The sequence below is a fragment of the Accipiter gentilis genome, chromosome 34 (genome assembly GCF_929443795.1).
Source record: "Accipiter gentilis chromosome 34, bAccGen1.1, whole genome shotgun sequence".
Taxonomy (NCBI): Eukaryota; Metazoa; Chordata; class Aves; order Accipitriformes; family Accipitridae; genus Astur; species Astur gentilis.
In genome coordinates, this window is record NC_064913.1 from 2,894,744 (window position 1) to 2,919,005 (window position 24,262).

The window sequence follows — 24,262 nt, forward strand, 5'->3', positions numbered from 1 at the left end:
ATAGTATGAGAATTAAAATGGTGTGGCTGTTTTCATTTCTCTCCTCTGATAAGTGTGCATGTTCTCATTTCCACAAATCTGAAAGCTTCTAGTACGTTTAAAAGGCTTGAGGAAATGCAGCTGGCTGACTTTGAAATTGTGAGTTGAATTACTTCAGTAAGTTTACCTTTTAAAACCACTTTACTGTTGGAGTTAAAGTTTATTTATTTGAAAGGAATGTTAAAGCACATCGAACAATAGTTTTGAATATTACTGATCCAACCCACTTCAGTATTAGGAGTGCTAACCAAGCTCACGTGTTATTTCCCTGGACTTCAGTTTATCATTTGCATTTCATATTCCCTTGTCGGTATTAACGTGCCAATATGGGACGTGGGTATACGTCAGGATTTTCCTGCTGAAGCTGCCAAAATAATTTGCTGCCAAATCACTTCTTTGAACTCCGTCTGGTTTAACGAACAATCCAGTGAAGTGGCCCATTTTCACCATTGCACCATCCTGCATCACCTGTAAAACCCTCCTGACGAGGAGCGAAGGGAAGGCAGGCAGCCCAGCACATCGACGAAATTCTGCGGGAACCCTTCAGCCTCCTCTACAGCTCCTTTTTTTGGACAAAAGGGCTGGTTTGGTTGTTCCCCTGCCCCAGGTGCGTTTCTACCAGCCGGCTACGCTCTCCCTCCCTTTGAAGGCCAATTTACTTTCTGGTGGCTCTCGCAGTATTGGTTTCAAAAAGGCGTTTTCTTGCTGCGTATATGTACGTTTGCTGTTCAAAAAGGCGGTTCGTCGCTGGCACTTTGGCAGAAGACGGCGCGAGGCAGCTCCACGATCGACATCACGAGGACCACCGCTAGATTTTGGCAAGGAGACATGGACCCCCGCCACGGCCTCTCCAGCCTCGACGTACGTGACCGAGGAGGAGGCAGCCTCGCCGCGGGGCAAGGAAGGGCCCGAAAAAAGCAGGCAGCACCCTCTTTTCCTGTTGTTGAAAATTCCATTTACCTTCGTACGCTGGCTTTCTCGGCCCTGACGCAGCCCGTGGTGGTGGAACCAGCATCCCCGCTCCTGCCCTCAGCAGGTGACAGCAGAACTAAAATCTTCGCAATGGGGCCCTCGTACCTGGCTTTACTCTCTTAAAAATAGGGCATCGATGGTCATTTTTCACTTCCGACTGATCCAAATAGACTTTGAGTCCTGACTGAGTTATTGTGCGGAACTTCACAACCGCTGAGGTTACCTGGTGAATGTTAAACGCCGTTCCCTGATAAAATACAGCCTCAGCACCTCCTCCGACTGCTGGTGATGTAGGGCTTGGATGCACGCAGGAGGACTAACTCTGAAGGTTACTGTGCCACCCTGTGAGCTGTTGCCTTTAATTTTCAGCTGACAGCATTTATGTACGGGGGACAGCAAGGAATTGAGCCGAGTACTGAGGGCAGGGAGACTCAACGCCAGCTGTTCAGAAGGTAAGATGAGAAGTCGGAGCCCGTCTGAACTGGGAAAGCAGGGCTGGAACTTCCCTTCAGGTGGCAGACAACAAATCGATCTGATTAAAAATTCATTTTTTATAATACAAAAGCTCGACGCAGCCATCCCCACCATGAGAGACTGCTGTCACCGCAAGCGCTGGCAGCAGAGCCTGACTGATGGGAATGCGTGAACAGAACCAAGGACTAACCAAGATGAGTTCGGTTTCTAGTACAGAAACCTATTGCAGGTTTAAGTAAAATAAAAATAAAAATAATCCCAGGCTTAGAGCTGGCATACTTTTTCTGAAACCCTTTGGTATTAGGAAAGGCTACTACAGAGCAGCTGGCCTGAGGGCAGCGTGGTAGCGTACTGGTGCAACCAAGGACGATATTTGCATCCATTTATATTCCTGTCACAGCGTGGATTCTTAATAGCTTTCCTGCCAAACGTTGCTCAATAGTCCATTTGGAAAACCTATGGATCAACTTAATTTTTAAAAGTTTGATGTCGCACTCTGCAGTGGGGAAGTGATTGAAAAAGGTGGCCAGAGGAATGTGCCAGTTCCCGTATTTATTTTTCTATTCTTTCTGCACCTTCTTGTCTGCTGTATCATCAGGTTCAGCTGTCGGCTCCAAAACTGTCATATTTTGTTCTCCCTAATTGCCTATTACAGAATAAAAATATAACTATTGTTTTATGGCACTCGGGCACCGAAGAGCTTGTTCTGGTGTGTTGCCACGGTGGGCGACGCTGGGCAATAACTAAATTTTATGTGCAAAATAAGTGTGTTTTCTTGGAGCGACTGCTTTTCTGCAGCCCTCCTTTGAAGAGGGCACTTCTTCGGGCAGTTTTTCAAAGGTCAATACCTTCCTGGTGAAGGCAATTCCGACGTAAAACACTTTGACAGCTCTCATCTCGCTTACTTGTGAAAGAGGCTGGCTCTGCCCCCGCTGTGCAGATGTTGGATTTGGGGCTGGCCAGAGCAGAACGCTTAACCCCTCACCCCCCAAAAGTCATGTTGAGGTGGAATAACTCTCATTATTTCCCTTCTCAGTTAACGAGGTGAAACGAGCAGCTGCTCCCTCCCTCCCAGCTATTTAATTGCTTTTAATTTCGGGTCTGACTCTACGCCTGCACACAGAGCCCTCGCGGATTTTGGCACGTGGGGGGTATTGAGCGTGATTTTGGGGGTCGCTATCCCATGTTGGTTTAAGGGGGGGTGGGGGGCGGGGGGGGGCCGCAACGCGCCCCCAAAGGGCGCGTTGCGGCCCCCCCACCCCCCCCACCCCCCCAAAATATTGCACCTTGCCCAATACCCGCTATTAATCCGGACTAGCCCTCCCCAGAGCAAATCTCCCAGGCTAGATAATCCCCTTGCAAGCTGTCCCTTCCAACCCCCCCCCCTTCCCCAGAGGGACCTGAATTAGGTCACCAGAGTTGCCATTTGCATTTTTTTAAATTTTTTTTTTTTTTTTTAATAAAGAGGGGGATGCTCCCTCCTATCCCCCATCCCCAGAGGAGGCGTGGAAGGGAGGCGGGGAAGCTTTAGCCGATGGCAGCGACTCCCCGGCGGCGTATGCCAGCGGCAGGCGGGCGATGGCGAGGAGCAGGGCGATTTCCGAATATACCGAGGCTGAAGATAAGAGCCTGCGGTTGGGTTTTCTCCTTATCGCCGCCGGGTTGTTCTCCCTCTTGGGTTTGGGTTGTTGCTGGTTACGGCCGGCCTTGCAGGAGCGGGGGGGAGGCAGCTCGGCTAATTGCACCGTGCTGGCGGTACGGCAGCTCGGGGAACGGTTTTTTTGTACCTTCTCTTGCGGGACAGCCTGCCGAGGGACAGCCCGCTACCCCTGCCTCCAGGTCCTGGTCCGCACCTCCCGCTCCTCAGCCCCCGCTCTGCTCCATGAGGACGAACGGCAGCTCCGCACCAACCCGAAGGTGAGATTTCCCCCCCCCATGCCCCGTCCTGCTCCCCAAATTAGGGGTCCCGCAGGGTAAAGCCTTGCACCCGCCCACCCATCCCACCACCCCCCCGGTACTGGGTGCCGTCTCATCGCCTCCCACCTTTGGGGTGTCCGCGTCCCCCGCAACCGCCCTCCGCCAGGGTTTGTCCGTGGGTGAAGTGGCGGAGCATCCCTCCAAAATACCCCAGTGCTGTTACTCAGCAAAAAGTGTGTATATATAGTATACACATACAAATACCATATGTGCTATGTCTGCGTATACATACGGCATGTGGATATACTGCATGTGTATACATACAGCACATATATATACACACACACGCCATGCACAGCATACCGCAAGACTATATCTAGAGTGCATTATATACATACACACATGCTATACATATATGTTTTTTCCCAAAGAGCCCCAGCCCTAGATTATCCTTGCTGCTGCTCCCTGCTCTGCCCCGCCGGCAGCCCCGGGATGCCGGTGGGAAACCAGGGAGAAACTCCTGCTGCCGGTGAGGAGGGTCTGTCCGCCCAAACGGGGACCGATGAGGTTGTTGCGCTGCCTGTCCCGGAGGGTGAGGGGCTTCCCAGAGCAGCTCCCTGAAGTGCAAGAAGGAATTTGAATGGAGGTGCTGCTGCCAGGGAGAGGGCTGCGCTGAAACAGAAGTTTCCTCGGTGCTGTTTTCATTCTTAAACTTTTCCATCCCCCGCATGAAAACGGACCGAACGGAAGCATCTTTAAAGTTGCATCTTCTAGCAAACTAGGAGAGTCTGAAGGCAATGCGTGACTTGTGCTTTTTTTTTTTCCTTTCTTTAAAGGCAGTTATTCTGCTTTGTCCTTTTTCTTTTCACACTGGCTAAAGACTGCCTTGCCAGCAGCCTGCCTGCGTGGAGGCGATTTTCTTAAGCGGCTTCCAGAAAATAAAAAACCGTGGCAGAATCCGCCCCCCCCTCCCCCCCCCCCGCCCTCTCCCTGAAGGAACCTGAAATCAGGAGTGTATTTGGAGAAGCAAATCTCAGCTCACCGCCCCAGAGGTGGCTGTAGCGTGATGCCAAGGACCACGCTAAGCAGGACACAGGGCTCTGCGTGCAGGGGCTGGGGAGCAGACTTGCGTGTCCAGTTTTGGGATGCAGCCTCGAATCTCCACAGTCACAGTTACACCGGTGTGGATCTGTCCCTTGGAAGGTGGATTAAGTTGAAAGCTTGGGGTTTAGGGGTCACTTTTTTTTTTTTTTCTGTGGCAGCTTGTGGGCTTGGAAGGGTGGTCGGGACAAAAATCAGCAGAGCAAGAACCAAAGCGATGAGTCTGACAGGATTTGGATTAAATTGTTGGCACCGCTCAGAAGGGATGGGCGATGAAGCTGCAGTGCCGGATGGTGCCTGACAGCGAAGCGGACAAAACATTGGCTTGTGAGGGAGCTTTGCAAACTTCTCCTTTCCCTAGGAGTGCTTCTGCCAGGCTCCCCGCGGAGAGGCCCGTGGTTTTGGAGAGGTGCACCCTGAGCACCCAGCTGTCCAAGCACCACGACTTCCCCATAGCCCCTCTCCATCTTCACGTGGGCTGGGGGTAGTTGGTAAAACACTCTTTTGAGGTGGGGTGAAGATGCCGCGTCGCTGCGGAGGTTGCAGCGTGGCTGTCCCTGAGCACGCCCCGACGGCCCCGCTGTGGCCGTCTCCAGCAGGGATGGGAACTGGGAACTGGGTGGTGAGCCGTGCCACCAGCACGCCTGGGCTCAGCAGCTCTCGCAGCATCCTCAGTTTCAGCAGAGGCTTTTGAACTGCGCTGCGACCCCAACATCCCTCTGAGTAGTCGGAGTGGTTTATTTTGGGGGTTTTTTTCTTGATTCCCTCTTCTCCCACCTTTCTGGAAGTCTGGTGGGAAAAGGAGGATTGCAATTTCTGCAGGGAGGCACCCAGACCTTCAGAAGCGATGCCTGTAAATGTCACTCAGGAGCCTGATTGTATTTAACAATTAATAAGGAAACTGAGGGCTGTGCGTTGGCAGCACGTTGTGCTTGCGTCCTCTTACCCATTTTTCTCTAGCTTGCACCTTGCATCTCTAGGTGTGGGCTGTTTTCCCTGGGATATTGGTTGCTGAGGACTGAATCTGATTTATCAGATGAGACCAAGCAGAAAGGATGCATTTTTTTGATGTGTCTGCATTCTCTGGTAGTAACTGAATTTAACTAAGTGGAAAACAACATAGAAAAAAAATGCACTCCGATTATTTTCCTTACCTAAAGCAGCTTACGTAAAACCAATACAAAATAACATGAAAATTTGTTTAGGTCATATTAGGAAAACATATGCTTTTAAAGGAATGAAGTATGTATAGCTGTCGCTTTGGTTTTCCCTTTTTCCCCCAAGTTTAATGTCTGTGTAGCTGAGCAGTTATATTCTCCTTTTAATTTTTGTCCTAAAGTCTCACCATCTTCAAAAGCTTTCAGGATTTTATGGTGAAATAGATCAGCTGTACCAACAGAGTAGGAATCTGCTGGATTTAATACTTGGGATCCAGTACGTCTTTATGAATGAACACTTAAGCAGCCATTAACCCTTCCCATTTCCATACCTTCTTGCAGCATGCACGCTTGTGTTCATGCAATTAGACATACAACATGTTAATCAGTTCCAACTAACTAGAAGGAAAAAAAAAAATGGACCAATTTTGTTTTGAACAGTCTTTAAATTTTACATTCTGTTCAGCTGCTTCTCTGTGTGGGGTAGCAATTCTTCCTGGTAAATCAATAGTGCAGAAAAGGCGTAGTTCAGGTTCCTTACAACACACAACAACACTGAATCAGTTCGCAGCTTCACTCCACCCCCAAAATCCCCAGTGTATCAGACTAAAAATGTTCTACTTTCCGTAGTAGAGTGGGCTGGCGTATAAACATATGGGCAGCTACGAATTGGTCTGTTCTAGCGAGGTCTAGCTGCAGGAAAAAGAAATCTTCTTTTTTCTCTCTCTTGCTTCCTAAGATAATCACACCATTGTCCAGCCCAGGATTCATTTTAGCTCTTAAGAGATTATATAGCTGGGTCAGAGTTAATCCAGAAATGTATATATAAAGCACCAGGCACGATTACATTCATGTTCAGTCCAAGTGATTTGTGGATTTCTTTTTTTTTCTTTTCTTTTTTTTTTTCTTTAATTGTTGTCTCAGAGGAAGAAATTTCAGCAGAGTGACAGTAGCCTTTCTTCAGCTGCCTTGATAGCAATAATAATCTCTGAGATAAGGCTTAAGGGAGATTAATTCTAAAGTCAATTTGTCGCTATCGTTCTGGCCATCGAGTGCGTCGGCGGTGCATCGAGCCAGCGCGGGGGCCAGGCCGGAGATTCGGTTGGGTAAAATGACAGGGAGAGTATGTCACCTGCTAAAAGATCTGCTTGCTGGCTTTTTAGACTGTTCCCTTTCTGTGCTTAAAGTTAAGCGTACGGCTGGAAGAACTTGCCCACCGTGTTGTTGAAGAAACTTTTAGGGGAGTGACTGGTGAGCCTGACGTTGGCCGCTGCGCAGCGGGACCCGGTTCTGCCCGTCCCCGTCCCCGGGCAGGGTGCGGAGCGGGCGGCCGCTGCTCCTCGCCTGCGCTGACGGATGCAGGTGAGACCCAGACGTGATGCTCAGCTCCAGCTCCCTCCATACAGCCCGCTGGGAGGGGGGCATTGTTTTTGTACTAAGGAGCAAGTCCCCCCCGCTCATCTCTTGCCACAGTGGGATGGTTGTGGCAGCGCTTCTTCCCTTCGGGGCCATGAAGATAACCCAGTAACGCGCAGGGATGCTCACGCACAAAGTTAGGAGAAGCTCATACGCTGCTTGGTTGGTGGGTTTACCCTGGCTGGATGCCCCAGGTGCCCACCAAAGCCGCTTTATCCCTCCCCTCCTCAGCTGGACAGGGGAGAGAAAATATAAGAAAAAGCTCATGATTCAAGATAAGGACAGGGAGAGATCACTCATGGATTACTGTCATGGGCAAAACAGACCCAACTTGGGGAAAAATTAATTTAATTTATTACCATTCAAATCAAAGTAGGATAATGAGAAAAAAAACCAAATCTTAAAACACCTTCCTCCCACCCCTCCCTTCTTCCCAGGCTCAACTCCACTCCCAATTTTCTCTCCCTCCCCCCCCCCAGCGGCGCAGGGGGACGGGGAATGGGGGCTGGAGTCAGTTCCTCACCCCTTGTCTCTGCCGCTCCTTCCTCCTCAGGGGGAGGACTCCTCACTCGTCCACTGCTCCAGCGTGGGGTCCCTCCCGTGGGAGACAGTCCGTCACGAACTTCTCCACTGTGGGTCCCTTCCCCAGGCTGCAGTCCTTCAGGCACAGCCTGCTCCAGCGTGGGTCCCCCAAGGGGTCCCAAGTCCTGCCAGCAAACCTGCTCCAGCGCGGGCTTCCCCCGGGGTCGCAGCTTCCTTCGGGCAACCCACTGCTCCGGCGTGGGCTCCTCCCCGGGCTGCAGGTGGAGATCTGCTCCCCCGTGGACCTCCCTGGGCTGCAGGTGGAGATCTGCTGCCCCGTGGACCTCCCTGGGCTGCAGGTGGAGATCTGCTGCCCCGTGGACCTCCCTGGGCTGCAGGGGGACAGCCTGCCTCACCGTGGTCTTCATCCCCACGGGCTGCAGGGGAATCTCTGCTCCGGCGCCTGGAGCATCTCCTCTCCTCCTTCTGCACTGACCTGGGGGTCTGCAGGGCTGGGGCTTTCACTCCTCTCTCCAGCTGCAGGTGCACAGGGTTTTTTTCCCCGTCTTCTTAAATCCGTTCTCCCAGAGGCACTACCACCATCGCTGATGGGCTCGGCCTTGGCCAGCGGTGGGTCCGTCTTGGAGCCGGCTGGCATGGGCTCTGTCGGACATGGGGGAAGCTTCCAGCAGCTTCTCACAGAAGCCACCCCTGTAGCCCCCTCCACTACCAAAACCTTGCCATGCAAACTCAATACACTTGTAGATCGGGAGTCAGAAATTGTTGGCTTTAGTGGTGCATAGTACTTTTGTAATGATACTTATCTAGAGCGTCCTTTCCACTCCTTCCTTTCATCACAAGCTTCCCAACCTGGGCGGCACACGATGTGGGGGCTCTCTGCCATGTCAAGCAAACGGTACGTGCTGTGTCCTGCAGTTCAGTAGCAGCCAGGAGGATGGTCCTCGAGAAGTTCCTTGGAGACTGAGGCTGGAGAGTGTCCTTTTAGTGCCATCGGTTTGTCTTCTGATGGGCTGACTTGCTTCTACTTTGGGCCCTTACATCTGTTTACATTTGAGACTTTCTTGGTCTCATCTTGTAGACAGTGTCTTCCAGGTTTGAGAGCGCTTCCCTCGGAACCTACCAAGCCTGGCTTCTTTTTCGCAAAAATGTGGCTGAATTAGGCAAGAATTAGCCTTTGAAATGCAACCTGGAAGCTGAACCATGGTCAAGAGTTCATGCCTCTGTCCCTTCTCCATGCTATGGAAGAAGACCTGCTCCGGTGAAGTGTTCGGAAAGACCAGGAATCTTCCCAGGCATCTGCAGAGACACCAGAGCGGGAGCATCCAGCAGCAAACACAGATACAAATCTTAGAAAACCTTGGTGTAAAGGTATATCAGCTGCTTGCCTGACATTTTTACTGAATTGAATCCTGAGTCATCTATCCAAACACTGGCTTTGATTGAAGGAGGAATATTATTAGCCTGATACTGATTTTGAGCTGTGTAATTGAGACAGTATTTGAATTACATAATAATTTTATCGTTGCTATGACATAGCGTAGGAGGTGCAATTACGGCACCGTGTACCAATAGATCTGCTGAAAAGGCCTCCACTCCATTAGATTTATTCTGAATGTCTAATCTTAAGTCTATTCTCCAACTCCATTGTAACTTGTTAAAGAAAAAAAAGGTCAACGAAATATAGAGTGGGACTCTTCCACTGAAAATGGATGTTGCTGTGCGAGCTGCAGTTGAGCACAAGGCGTCCTAGCTTGCTTTCAAACACTCGGCGGTTGTTTATGTTTTGATGGTAGGATTTCATGCCGTGTCTTGTGGAGGAGGACTGTGGAATTAACCTTTCAGAAACTGCCTGTTGCCAAAGCGGGAGGTCGTTTCAGGTTCATCCACCAACTCATGGCAGCGAAAGTTGCCAGGTTATGATTCCCTTTTATCCGCCTGCTGACTGTGCTGTGGAGGGTGGTACAGCTGATCAAGCAAAGTCCCCAAGAAGTGTGTTTGGGAGGCTGAGAAAAGAGAGATGCACCACCTACATGGATCAGAAGGGGCCAAAATGAACATCAGGTTGGTGGGAACCGTGCCGGCATCCCAGGGAGGCAAACAAGCTCCGGCGTTTGTGCAGCAGGCGGTGAGCCCACATTGGAGTGGGACCTTGGGCGTTCACTGTGGCTCAAGGCCTTCATCATGTTGAGGAGATGTTTCAGCGTGGCCCTTGAGATTCCGATGATGAGGGTTTTGCCTTGGGCAGGGACCACTCCTCTCTTCGAGGCTGTTAATCCTTGACAGGCTCAAGCAGTGAGGTCTCAGATTTATGGCAAGCCCCTGGGCGTCTCCTTTGTGTTTTCCACGTGAAGATAAAGAAGAAGAGAAGGAAAAGAATCCAGCCTGTTTTCTGTGAGCTGCCATTGGGATTACTCGTGTGAAGAGTGGTGTGAAGTTTGGGTTATGGAGAGCACATTCACTGTTGTCCCCAATTTCCAGGTGTCCCTCCCGTAGGTACCGGCAGTACTCCTGTGCACTGTCTTGCCTTGGCATGGGGAAAGACAGACATGTTGATCAGGGAAGCCTCTTTGTGGGCCCCTTTACATCTTCCAAACCAAGCAAAATCCCTGCCCTGAAAAACTCCATTTTTGATAGCTTCATGCTGAGCTAAAAGCATGGGGACTGATGTCAAAAATGTTGAAGTCCTCTGTGATGGAGCTGTTGTTGGAGACTACTACGGCTTGCTACTTCTCTGTTCAGATGGACATCTCTTGGGAAAAAGAGATCTCTGCAGTTGTTTCTAAGCCTGAAACTCAGGTTGGAGATAAACAACAGTTCACCAGGTTGTGAACTTTGTGAAGGATTCGAGCAATATTTGGTGGAAGTGGAAGGTCTCTGAAGGACCTGGAGAAAGTTTGGCCAGCAGAAGACTGGTGAGGCGGTCACCGTTTGATAGCAGAGGACAGGAGTAAGCTCAGCCGCAAGGAATAAACATTTTAGAGGAGAGAGAGAAGCTGCGTACTGGAGCTGGTGCCACAGACAAAGGAGTTTTCGAGATCGCTGAGGAAATTTAGGCAGAGGAGTGTCTATTGGTACCTAGTTGTTTTGCCTGGTCCTGCATTTTGTGGGCCGGCTAACTAGGGGCTGGTCTGGGGGGCTCTGAGTAAAGCCTGTTTACTTCTGCTCTCTTGTATCCCTGTATTGCAAGACCGTAGCTAAAAGCTGGGGGCTTGGGGAAAAGCAGGGCGTAGATTAGTCAGACGTAGGCAGTGGGTGTCCAACGGGAGGGATGTGGTACCGTTCCCACAGCAGGATCTGCAAGGCTTCACAAAGAAAAACACTTGAGTGGAGAGGGTTGGGTGTGCTGGATACTGGGCCGAGCTGGGAGCACCGGGAGGGGCCCAGGTGGGCCGGTGCGGCACGTTGGTGGCTGTCAGGGGGACAGAGCAGAACCAGCATTGCCCTCGGGTATCTTCATCCAGAATCTGCTGACTCCATCCAGCTGCTGCACAGATGTGTTTGTGCACTGGGAGCGTGGAGGAAAGACGAGTGCGGTTGATGCTTCCAAAGTACACAACCAAACCAAAACTATTGCCGGCCAAGGAATGTTATCTAAGATGGAAATAATTGCGTGTGATAAATCCTGCATTCTGGTTTCTGAAGCAGAGCGGTGTTGCTGCTCGTTTCTGTTCTTCGTCGTCAGCAGCGGAACAATTCTTGTTTAGGGTCATCTGACCAGGGATCTAAAGGGAGCTCTGGGCTATGGCAAAACCAGATGTGGGCCCATGTAAAAACGGGGGCCCATGTGAAAACAGGGGCCCTTACACGTGAAAAAGGCAAGTTTCAGCTTGGAAGCAACAAGCAAGATCTTGCAGATTCTTCCAGTCTGAAGCACAGAAGCTACAGGCAGCAATTGTAAGTGCTGACAGAAGTGGTCAGGTCTTACATCATCAGGACAATAAAATCCTGAGATTTCTCCCATCCCTATGGAATGGCAAAGATCCAAGCTGTTGTATGGTGGAGATGGACGTGTAGGTCTGTACAGCTTGGGTATAGCGTGCAGCAGGGGGCACGTAGACCCCTGTGGAACCTCCCTGGGTGGGAAGGGAGAGGAAGCACTCACTAGGCACAGTGGGTCACGGTGATCTTTATTTTTGGGTTAGAGAGAGTATCTCTCTCCTTGTTGTTATTGCCTTCAGGATACTGGGAAGAAACTCACGTTGTGAACATATGTGGGAATCCCTTTAGGGGCTTCCCGCACCCTGCACCTCCTGCTTCCTCATCCTACTGAAGTAGGAGGCTTTTTAGCTGCCTTCAGAGTCCCTGTTTTCTGCTTGCAGCTCCCAATTTTAAAGGAATTAACAATCTGTGTATGCACCTGGAGCCTTGCTGTCTGTGCATCCTCCAGGGTGAAAAGCCTTTATGTTATCCTAGGATCGGTTAAGCTGGGCTACTCGTGTTTGGTTCAACATCTCCTGTAACGATCTCCCGTATGGATGCCTGGTAACGATAGGAGGAATTGTGCTTGGACACTGAGATCCAGATACCACCAGCCTTGGTTTCAGTGGGCTACTTGTTTTTTCGTGTTTAACTCCCTGTGGCTAGGAGGGAAGGGTGCTGCGTCCAAGGCGAGACTTGCAAACGAGGTATGTGCGTTACGTGTGACCCCGAGTGGAGCCTCGGAAAGCCCGGTCCCAAGTGCTGGGGGAGGAACTCGCCCTTGATCTCTTTGGGCTTTGAAGCAGATGTCTGAGGGTGAGATCTGCAGATAGCTCAGCTGCACGCTCAACTCTTGTTGACTTCTATACAGCAGAAGCAGATGCTGAACCTTTCCACCGAAGTGGGGCTTTGAACTTTCTGTGCTTGTTTCCCCGTGTTGTAACAGTGGCAGAATACTTGTCTTTTGCCAACGGATATCAGCCAGTTATCAGATATCACATCATCTGGGAAAGCTTGCTGGAATATTTTGGTTATTAACATGGTGCTAAACAAAACTTGTGATTACATGCCTCACTGAAAATAGGAAGTAATTCAAATCCAATCCATGCAGCTGGCTAAGAATACATCAAAATGAAACGATCATTTTTCCATTCATCATGCAAAAACCCAAGGTGTTATGTGGCAGATTGGTTTGATAATGGAACAAACCATGATAAAGCCTTTATTTTATTTCTGAATGCTGGCATCTTCTTTTCCAGTACCTGCACGGAGTAACTAGCAGTTGCATCAAAGTATAGCTAACTTTTCTTTTTTTGTTTCTTTGGAGCTTGTACTTACTATTCTTTGTCCGTTTTTAACAGTCACATTGGTATTACGAGGAAAATGCAGAGAAAGTGATGCCCTGCGTTCTCGAGCGCAGAAGTAACTCTGTTTTGCAATGTGTGTTGGCAGTGTTCGTACATCCCTCCCTGTGCAAGAGACGATCAGGAGAACTCTGAGAACGTCACGTACAAGCAGAAATACTGGAAAGAGAAAGTGGGTTCGCAACCATTTACATGCTATTTTAACCAGCACTTGAGGTGAGTAATTTAGATTTGCATAGGCAGAAGCGCTTATGCATCTGTTTAACAGCTGTTGATTGGTTCTGTTTGAAAATATATATAAATGCATGCATATGTATATACACCTCCCCCATCTAGTGATGTGGTTTATCACACAGAGTTTAGCGCAGAACTTTTTGCAAGACAACTCTACTGATGAAAAGCTACATAGAAAGTGGAGAAGCGGTTTTACCCCTTGAAGTAAAAATTTAAAACTCTGAGGAATGTTTCCCTTAAAACATGTCATTTTATGGCAAAAAGCATCTCGGCTTTTAACACTCGGATGGCAAATTTGTGGCTTGGATATTAATGTTCCTGCCCTCCGTGGGAGAGAAATGCTACTGTGTTCATGAGGGGCTGGAAGAAAAGGGGAGATCGGTAAATAGTACAAACCAACTTGGGAATTGTGTTCATGGAGGATTAACGAGTCAGATACATGTAATAAATGTTCACAGAACTGCCAGTTTTCATACATGCTTGCAGAGTAGAAAGCTGTCACTTAAAGCATCTCCTCTTCTGTCTCAATTCTTACTTTTACTACCGACATCCATGTGACTTACATGTGTGTAAGGATGACGTGTGGTTTCCTTCCTCCAGTAAATGGGAAGAGGAGGGAGTCCTTTTGCCTGTTTCTGATGACGATGATGTGCCGGGAAATAAAAGGTGATGTGGCAGCAGCAACTTGCTGTTACTGCAGCGTGCAGGCTCACTCGGAGGACTTGGGCGAACAGCAATGATTGGGGTGATAGGTCCATATAGACAGGGAGGTAGAAAGGGAATATTTAAAATCTCCAGATCAGCCAATGTTTTATGGGGTTTAGACTCCAATTCTGGGGGCATATGATAATTGCTCAATTTGATCAGCATGAGTCCGTTTGGTACAACTGGGGTTACTGTTCTTGGTTGCTAAGTTAAGCACCTAAATAAATATCTGCCACATCAGGGACTAAAAGAGGTTGGTCCTACTCCAGCAGCACCTGGAAATTAAACAGACGAGGGAGACCTAGGTGGGAAGAGCTCGGTGCTTGCTGGTGCAATTCAGGGCTCAGTGTGGGAGCGTTGGCATCGGATATTTAAGTCTATTAAGATGCACAGAGGGAAAATGGATGCCAGCATGTGCAAGGACCTTGCAGGAACCAGGTTGCCGGAGCAGGGTGGCAGGCAGAGAGACGCCCAACTCTTCTGTGGGTGCCCCGCTGCGTGCCTTGGGGGCTTCAGGTTTGTCCTGGGCTGGCTGTGATTGTTGTCCCCTCCCGGGAGAGGCCACAGACCCAGATGGCGTGCCCAGGGTGACAGTCCGTTGTCCCTCGTCAACTCTTTGCGGAGGGAAACCACCGATGCTTTGTAGCACAAACTAGTTGTTTCTTACAGTGGGTAAAGAAGCACCGTCTACAGGGTGCAGAGGTTAAAACTTAGGGCACCCGGTGCGGTGACATCAGGCCTGGCAGGGACCTTCTCGGAGCTGCTTGGGTTCACAAAGTGCCAACGCTTGGGTCTGCAAACCAGGAGCCGAGTGATGATTTTGGCTTCTCTGGGCAGGGAGGTGCTGCCGAGACCTGGGACCTGCAGCAGCCGCTGCCTGAGTGAGCAGGAGAGTTGGAAACGTGGGATCTGCTGCAGGAGATGTTGTGGCTAGGATTCACCTGAGCTGGTGGGGACAGGGTGCTGTGGAAGTCAGCTTTTACAGTCAGTGGAAAGAAATAGGAGCCTTTCGTCCTACCCCCGAATAAATGGCTAATATAGGCTGGCTGCCCAGAGATAGATATTTCTCTCCTGTAAAGGAGCCTAGGGTGATCTGCTCGGGTGCAGGCACCCAGCTGGTAGGTGTCCAGAGCCAGGGAAGCTGGTTCTCACATCACATCTACAGGTGAAGCAAAGGCAAAATTTTTCTGAGGCTACATACTGCCTAGGGTCTGTCATTTAAGTAGGTTGACACCGAGGAATTGTGCAGCACTCAGGCAAGGTTTTTTCCTTACAGTTGCTGCATCCCATACTGTTAAATGTTCTTGCCAAATGCAACGGCTGCCTTGAAACGCTGCCTTTTGCTGATCATACAACAATTTATGTACAGCAGAAGACAGGCTTGCTGCCAGAGACATCTGAAGATAGTCTAAGCTGAAATGTGTACACCATCTATTTTCTTCTGGAGATAGGAATGAGCTTTGAGACATAAGTTTTGCTGACTAGGAATGTGCTTGCTTAGGTATACTTTTAGAGCTATGATGACTAAACAGCTTGTGAAGCAGTAAAAAACCCATACAAAGTGAGGGAAAAATCTGTGCACTTCAAAATAGAAGTGCCCATATTTTCAGTCAGTGTTTTTTTTAACTGTGTGGATGAGCTAACTCTTCTGTGTCTGTCTGTACAAAACATAGAGACTATAGTGGTAGGTTCCTTAGGGAGAGTAGTATTTGCAATATTAATGCTCTCTCTTTTGAAGAAGCAGAATAAAATTCTAGGTAAACATCTAGGCAATGAATGAACATCGTCTCCCCTTCGTCAAACTTAGTTTAGCCTCATTCTCAGAATTGTTGCTGCATGCAGAACGCAGTTAGGCAACACCTCCCTTCAGTTTTGCGGGGCACATTTCAACAGGCTGCTTTGAAAAGAAGAAAGTGATGCTGTTTGTACAGCTCAAAGTTATACAAAAGGGGTGAGAAGCAGACCACATGCAAACAAGGGTCACACCAGCATGCCTTAAAGCGGGAGGTCCGCAGGAATGCGTGGGATGGGGCTGACCCTGTCCCTTTATTTCTTCACCTTCAGGTCTCATTGACATAGACTCATAGAATCATAGACTGGTTCGGGTTGGAAGAGACCTTAAAGATCACCTAGTTTCAAGCCCCTTGCCATGGGCAGGGACACCTTCCACTAGACCGGGTTGCCCAAAGCCCCATCCAACCCGGCCTTGAGCACTGCCAGGGATGGGGCAGCCACACCATCAACAAGAACAAAAAAAGAGAAACCAAGATCTCCATCAGCTCAGACCCCTCAGTCTCATGCCGTGCAGAGACAGGCAGAGAAACATATGTCGAGTCATTTCTTATTAGGGGCTCATTTATGTGCCATTATTGCTTTTTAACTCTGGGTTTGAACGGTATGGCGAGAACGCTCTGCAGTTCCTTTGCTGCAGCGCAGCAGATGAGCCAGCCAGGCTTTAAACTTTCCTGTGTTTGCTGCAGGATGTCGTACACAAATCCACCTGAGATTTGAAGAGCAAACACTGCCTAGTGATTAGCAACCACCTGTACAGTGTTGGGGCACCCTGCAGGCCATTTATCTGGGAATAATTATCTGCAGAAGCCAAGGGCGCTCAAGTAGTAGAGCTGCTCGTTCCTAAATGGTGGGACAGAAATCTCGGTTTGCTGTGGTACTTCCCAAAGCTTTCTAAATAAATTCCTGCCAGTCAGAAGACGGTGCTGCTATTTTGCATCCTTTCTTTTCCTGTATCACCCGTGGAGCAGTGCTCAGCCCCAAGAGGGCGAGGACTTTACTGTCAGTAAGACATAGCACTGCCCCTGCGTGCAGCCCTCCAGCTGAGGAGCTCCGTGTCTTGCAACAACAGGGAAAAAAATACTGATGAGTGCTTGTCACAGGGAAGGGATGTGAATAATTGTGGGCAAAGTAAGCATATGCAGATTGCAAACATCTTTACATCCAGATTGTTTGAATAAAAAAAATATTTGTAAGGTTTCCCCATCCCATGCCCCCCGCCTCTGTCAGCTTCCGCTGTGTGACATAAATCGCATGGTGTGGTGCCTAAGTGATGACTGAAATGTTGACGTGCCTGTAACTTTTTGGTCCTACATGACTTTCTGGTAACCCCTGCACTGCAATTTTTCCTATCGTGTTCAGTCGTTGCTCCGAAGGCTCTGCTTTATCCTGTGTCTTTCTGAACTGCTTGGCAGCGCCTAACAGGGCTGGGTTGCATAATGCAACAACTAATCCAGTTACCCCTGGTCAAAGCCCCACGAGGCTCCAGCCCTGAGCTCAAAGTCCTGCTAAAAATAGGTACTGGTCTCACCTTTTAGCAACAAAAACAAATTTCCTCCTTCCTTGTCTGTTCAGCAGAACCAGGTCTGGATGCCTGAGCATCGAGTATTCAGGTGGTTTCCCCCCCTTTTGTCCCACTAGGTCTCTCTCTTGCCCCTGCCACTGTTTTGTCCGCGGGTAACTGGTGTTAGGAGGTTGGGTGCATCCCCTCGAGAGGCTTCGCATTTACTGGGGAGCTAAATGGCAGCATCACTAGAAATGAGAGATGGTCCATAACTGAGCTTAGGGGGGTTATGTGCAACCCCTCTGGTCAACATCTTTGAACTGAAGAATTAGATGGAAGTCACAGAGCAAAGATGGGTTTAACAAATGCGCTATACTTGCAGGGACAATTTAATTTTGCCTGCTGATTTTCACAGGGAAAACCCCCACATTTCCAGGCATGACATACCTCCTTTGGGTTCGGCATCGCTGCCTCAGCACCAGGGGAGTGATGCTGGGGGGGCTTCCAGCAAAGCCTCATCCTTGTTGTGAGAGGGTTTTCCCTGGAGATGGGGACACCTTCCCTTTTCTGTTTCCAAGCCAAACAACAAGCCTTCAGACTCTGGGAACAGGCAGGTCACCTCTACAAAAGTAGCAAGGAAAAGTCAAAACTGCAGTTTTGATACATGCTGACCTTGCCACGCAAAACCAGAACAGTTATGTTACCGTGCTTCGGGTGTCCTGATATCTCTTTATTTTTCTTCTTGAGGAAAGGGGTTGTTTGCTGTAGAAGTACAGCCCTCTCTCTTCTCTTCTTTTTGCTGCTTGCCTGTGAAATACATGTTTCTCCCTTCCCCCTGCCACCATCCCCTCGGTTTAATCCAGAGTTTTCAGCTAAAATTTTCTGCTCCTTTGCCCTGTCTCTAGCGTTCCCGGGCGTCCGCAGTATTTTCCTGCTGCTGTGTGCTTCTGTTCCATGGGATAACCACCTCAAGGCTCCTTCTTCTGAAGGTCCCACAGGGTGTCTGGTTTCTGACTTTGCTCCCTTGGTGACACTCTCGGTCTGTGCTTGGCAGGACAAATATCTCTGTGTGCGTATTTCTGATTCAAAAACACGCGGGGCGGCTCTCTTGTATTAATCGCTGTGTAAGCCTCGGAGCAAAAGCCAAAGGGTTTTGTGCCAGGACGGATCCAGCTCGCGCTGATCCTTGAGGAGGGGCTGATGCAGCACCCCGGTAACAAGCTCAGCCCCGAGCAGGATTGCTGCAGCACGGCTGCGTCCCATGGGCCAAGCAGGGCTTCTGCAGTCCTGGCTGGGTCCTCTCTACACGCATATTTTGTTCCTTATCCCTCAGGGTTGGTTGCAGGATGGCTTAGGAGTTGTTCCTGGGATGTCCCCAAGCCCTCTGCAGACTGAGGTGTCGGAGGACAGCTGCCCCACGCACCTCGCCGGTGGGGGGGTGGCCGTTCTGCTCTGCCCTAGAATTTATTTTTCTTCGGGAGGTGGAGGATAGCTCGTCCCTGAAACTGATGCTGTCACCTGAGGGTAAGAAACAGCCCGGCAGAAGTGAAATCCAGCTGCTGTGGGCTAACCTGTTAATTAATCACTAGTGAGTTTGCTATTTAATTCATCTGATTAATTCTGATTCTAACTCCCTTTATCTCCTAATTTTTCCCCGGTCTTTTGGTTTGGACCTTACAGATCTCACATGAAATACCTAATATTTTTTTTTTTTAGCCTGGTATGGATCACCTGACAACAAACACTAACCCATTTATTCTTCAGGTTTTTAGGCAGGCAGCCCCCCAAGCCCTCACTCCCGCTGCCCACCATGCCAGTCCCTGGCTGCTGAGCCAGAACTTGCAAGTCCGGCTTTGCAAACCCCCCCACCTCGTGCCTCCATCCCCCTCTTTCCAAGGAGCAAAAGAAAACGTGGGGATGAGCCCAGTTACCTCATTTTTTGCGGGGTGCAACACTCGGGGCCACCGTGATCCGCCCAAGCCCCTGGGGTTACCTCTGAGCATCTTCTGCGGGGCCGCGGCCGTTCTGCTGCACGGGATGTCTGTCTGCCCGGCCCCCCGCTCCTCGGACCGCTCTCCCCATGGATTTGCAAGTCCAGTACAACCCGTGTGCCGCTGGGGTGTTTTTCCCGGTCAGGGGGGTTCTCCTCTGCTTGGACGATCCTTCTCAGGTCACGTTGGGCAACTCGGCCACGTGGGCTTTCTGCCGGCACCGGCCCTGGGCTACGGCAGCAGGGTGGTGGGCTCGGGGTTGTGAGGGTGCAGCGGGGCTGATTTTTTCCCTCCTTCCTTTGGAAGCTGTTATTTGCCGTTGACTGCAATGTCAGCACCGAAAAGCAGAGGTAAAAGGAGTTATCTTGCAAAGGAAAATAGCAAACATTTTCTTTTCCAATAACCCCTCTTCAGGTATTTCCCTCCGCTGTCAAAGCTGCATCTCAGTGGGACCCTCCGCTGCCGTTACCCCCTCTAAGCTGTTTTCCCACTCCCCATAACTGCTGTCAGCTCCGGTGATGGATCTGCAGGGAAGGCTCCTCAACGGCCGAGCCCAGGCTCCCATCCTCCGCTGCCTCCTCCCTCCGCCCCAGTCTCCCCAGTGCTCTCCCCTGCGCCCTGCCACATCTCCGCGCCGGCCAGCAGACGCGGGAAAGAGGAGCTGGTCCTGACCGGAGAGGGACGGAATCACACGGACACAAAGAAAGGGCATTATAGGCTGCCAAAGTCGATCTCGATAAGTTTCTGTGGGCTGTTACAGGCGGATAAGCAGGACGCTGCCGTTCAGGAGCGTGCGGTCTATCTGCCGGCAGCGCCGTCTGCCTTTATTAGCTTTTCTCATTCCCTCCTGGGGTCCGGCGGTGCTTACCTGCGCTGGAAAGTTAAGTTGGGCTAAGATAAAGTGCAGCTGAAAGTACAGTAGTTCTTCCAGAATAACCACGCAGATCAAACCAAGTAGGAGGAAGGCTCAGATTTGTTCCACCGATTTTCGACGCCAAGAGTCAGTGCCGAGAGGCTACATCCCTTGAGTTCTCGTGTGCATTGGGTCACCCTCCAGGAGTGCTTCTCCTTCCCCTTGACTAAAGAAGGGCATTTAATGTCTTAAATGTGGTGCCGATAGTCATTTAATGACATATTTTTGGGGGACCCAGTCGTGACTTGATGCATTGTCCGAAGAGCCGCTGCGAGCAGTTGACAGTGAATTGCTGCGCACTTTCTGCCACGCAGGAGTTGCACAGGGACTCTTGCTGTAGCTAAGAATAGCAATAATATCCATCTGAACCCAAACCTCATCCTGAGGCTTCATTAAAGGCCTCTCTAAGTCTTTGACTTTTTTCCAAAAGGGAAACTCTTTTAAATGACTAAGTTGCAAGAGTTACAGTCACACCTATAATGAGTGTTTGGCATCCATCGCTGCTACCTTTGGTACAGATGTTTTCCAAAATATCTAAGGTTCAGTCAAAAGGCTATCTCGCTCTCCCTAGTCACACTTTCTTTTCTTTAACTGAATCCAATTTTCTAGTTTGTTTGCTTGCCCCTTATTTTTGAACACTTTGATTAGTATCAGCTTTAAAAAAACCACTTAAAATTCAATGTCGCTTGTAAGCTGAGAGCTGCGAGGATCAAATGCTGCCTACTTATGGCCTCCTTGCCAATTAGCACTCTGTTATTCACAGATGATGATACAGTAAATATGAGGGAAGGAGTATTATACCCGCTGTGAAAGGATTTTTCCGTTCGGGTGCTGTCATTTATGTGGCACAGGCTGGTGAGTTTGTGCCCATAAAGTTAATATTATTTTATTCAATTTATGGTCTCCACATGTGCCTGATTATGTGTCTGGAGGATTTGAGTTAAGCAGACTTCACGTGTTCCACTATTGAATACACCTGGGTTTCTTTTGATCATTTTTTATGTTGCTGAGTTTCAACTTTTATATAGCTGAGCTGCTCATAATCAGAATCTTATTCCACAGCTTGCTACACAAATAGAGGTGCACGGTGCCAGCCTTGGGGACTTGCAGGCTGGTATACAGTGCAGAGGAACCTCCAGAGAGCGGTTTTGGGGGAGAGACCCCCCAAATGTAAATGCGGGTGCAATTAAATCAGGGATCAGGTGTAGCCTGGCGGTCTGGCTCCGCTGACTCCTCAAGGATGGACAAACCCCTGTAGATTTGCAGGCATCTCCCTTAATTAACTTCTTGGTGAAGAAAAAAGCGTTTCTGCTTGCTTTCCCTCTCGGGAATGTTTTCTTAGCGCTGCTTTTTGATCAGGACGAAGCTGTTGGCGTAGAGACAGCGCAGTCATTGCGCAGGTGTCTGTTCCCACGTGCAGCCACGTTAGGAGAGCGCAATTCCCACATCCTGGCTGGATGATCCTAGGTTGCCAGGATTTTTGGCTGTGAGGTTTGTTGCCCCAGGGAGCGTTGGGTAGCATTGACAAATCAATCTGGGGTGGGAGTGTTCGTTGTAAGTGAGGACCAATATGAGTCAAGGCTATATATATTTTCCTAATTAGAAAAAGTGCTGTTTCTTTCCTTTGCAGATAGTTTCCCAGCAGACTGCGTGTCTCTGGCTGTAGATGGGAAAGCAGTGGCGAAGTGCAAATGCCACGAGACTGATTTAATAACTCTTTTAAACTGCGGGGAGAACAGAAAGAGCCAGAGCTGAGGAAATCCTGCCATCAGATTTCCCAACCAACTTCCCAGACTTGGAAATGGCAGACGGACACCTGAGCTTTCAGACACGTGGCACGGCTGAATTTCCAAGCCTCTTGAGATGCTTCCTTCTTGCTATTCTCTTCCTCTCTCTGTTTCCCTTTGAAAACGCATAAATCCGACACAGCCCCAGCCGTGACCGTGTCAGATGCTGTTGGCAGAGGCACGGGGGGGGGGGGGGGCGGTCAGATCTTCAGGGGAGGCTCCCCAAAGTGCCCCCACAGCAGCGTGCTCAAGTCCACCGAGCAGCCGGTGTTTGCCGTACCAAATCACAGCTTATTGCTGAGGCAGCCTCTGCTGGCAAGAAGCCGAGTCGAGAGCCTCCGGCACCCCAGGGCCGGGCAGAAATCCTCCCGGGGGGAGGTTTTGTGCAGACCCCTGCCCGCCAGTGCGGCTGGGCCAGCCTGCGAGCCCAGCGGTGCGGGGCTGAGGACCGGGACTGGGTCCCCATCCAGACCCAGACCACAGCCAGGGCTTCGCCAGGAGCCTCCACGTAGCCCCACGGACACGTCAGGGCTCAAAGCTAAAAGGGAAGCTTTAATTGCACTTTAAACTCTGCGCAGTGTCCGATGCTGTTTGCAGTAGATACGTGTAACTGCCGCCTGCTGTTATGGTTTTGTTGGAGCCGTTTTTCAATCCACAGTGTGATATTATATCTCTCACGGCTGTTTGTGATGACCGTCACCCATGGAAGACCTAAAGTACCAATGCTTTTAATATTTTTTTTATCTGAATGGACTTGTTAGCCTGTAAACACTGCAAGTGGAGAGCCCTCACAGCCTGCCACGAGTGCCGGTGCTAGACGGGCAAACGAAAGCAGTGAATGAAACGGTGCACTTAATCATTTTCTAACGCTGTCGCAAATAAGACACCTTTATTGTTTCCATGGCAGATGCTTTCCACTTATGATTAATTGATGATGCCGAGTCGATTTATATTTTCTCCCTCTTCTGTTCCTCCTCTTGGCAGGCCAGACGACGTGATGCTGAAGCGCACCCACGACGAGACCGTCGTCTTGCACTGCTTCCTCTGGCCTCTCGTTACGTTCCTGGTCGGAGTCCTCATCGTGGTCCTGACCGTTTGTGCCAAGAGCTTGGCTGTCAGGGCAGAGGCGATAAAAAAGAAGAAGCATTTGTAAACGGCAAGGCTGCTGATGGCAAAGAAAGAGCTGCCAGAAGGTCTCAAGAGGGGCAACTCCACACCTGCAGGTCTGCGGGGCACCCAGCTGCGCCTCCCACCAGGGTCTCATCTCACGGCAGAGTTGCTCATGCCTCGGGATTATTCTTGGGAGACTGCCCCGTGAAATGTCAGCTAGTCGCTTCTTCTGCTATGACAGTGAATAAGTATATTCTACCAAAAAAATCGACACTGCACCAAATACGCTGTGCGCTGTTAGTCCCCGACAGCAGCTACCCGGGTCCTAGCAGTATTGAGAGACAGTTTGTCAACCCCCTGATGATGCTCATTTCACCTCCACAAAGTCCTCTTTACTATTGTTTAATATTAGACATTTAAAATATTTACTTTATGATAGACTGTATTTCCAAAATAATAAAGTTTGGTTGTTTGGGTTGGTTTTTTTTTAAACTTTGGGTTTTTTGGTTGTTTATTTTTAAAAAGCTTTAAGACAAAAATAGCACTGCTGATTTTGGGGTTATTTTCACTGTATAGAACTTCATTTTAAAACTCATACTTTAACTTCTGTCTAGACGAAATCTTCCATCGTCACCTGTTCATTGTGAAGAAATGTAGCATTCTCTCAGAAATACTCCTCCAAAAAATGAAACAGTTATTGGAAAAGGTGATTAAATACTGGGTCTCATTTTATTGCCTCGGCGGTATTCAGTCCCTACAGTTTTCCTCGTCCCCTCTCAGTTACTCTCTTCACCGAGATGCTCTCAGGCTGTAAGGAGCAGGGACCTGGAGTGGTTTTATGTGAATTTACCAGGGATTTCCCCAAACAGCTGCCGAAGCGCCCGTCCCGTCCACGCGCGGGTCCATCCAAGGGGATGGGATGCTCCAGAAGATGCAAAGCCGGCTGCGCTCAGCATCTCGCCGGGTCGCCTCTCTCTGCTTGGCCCCGCAAATTGCCGCGTACCAAGGGAGAACCGGCCCTCGTCCGCTCGCTCGGTGCGGAGATTTCTGGTAGTTTCTCCCAGCACATCCGAGCCCGGAGCAGGTTCCCATCGCTCGCCACCGACCCCGCGCCCCCAGGACCGGCTGCGTGGCTTTGCAGGGCTGGCACACTTTTGTGGGGAAGAAAAGCCACGCGGCTCAGGCAGCGAGTCGCTCGGCGTGCGATTACTGGCAAAGCATTTTAATCTACGCTAACAATTCCGCAATTCTAACCATGCTGTTCGTTGTGCTAATCTCCGATATTCCTAGTATTACGTTTAAATACCTTGTGTTTCGCTGTGCTTT

The 24,262-nt window shown here is 49.8% G+C and overlaps 1 protein-coding gene across 1 annotated transcript; it reads left to right on the top strand.

Annotated features, from left to right (window-relative positions):
* The first annotated feature begins 2,985 nt into the window (after window positions 1-2,985).
* Window positions 2,986-23,647, top strand: KCNMB4 (potassium calcium-activated channel subfamily M regulatory beta subunit 4). Its single transcript, XM_049792080.1, has 3 exons — window positions 2,986-3,402; window positions 12,990-13,117; window positions 22,811-23,647. Exons 1-3 carry the CDS (start codon window positions 3,064-3,066, stop codon window positions 22,977-22,979), a joined length of 636 nt encoding a protein of 211 aa, XP_049648037.1. The 5' UTR covers window positions 2,986-3,063; the 3' UTR covers window positions 22,980-23,647.
* Window positions 23,648-24,262: the final 615 nt, after the last annotated feature.

What these genes read in the sequence shown, in the direction of transcription:
- KCNMB4 (XM_049792080.1), top strand. Translation starts at nt 3,064, where the DNA reads ATGGCGAGGAGCAGGGCGATTTCCGAATATACCGAGGCTGAAGATAAG. An exon ending in AGCTCCGCACCAACCCGAAG is followed by an intron (nt 3,403 to 12,989) that starts GTGAGATTTCCC and finishes GTGTGTTGGCAG; the next exon opens with TGTTCGTACATCCCTCCCTG. An exon ending in TATTTTAACCAGCACTTGAG is followed by an intron (nt 13,118 to 22,810) that starts GTGAGTAATTTA and finishes TCCTCTTGGCAG; the next exon opens with GCCAGACGACGTGATGCTGA.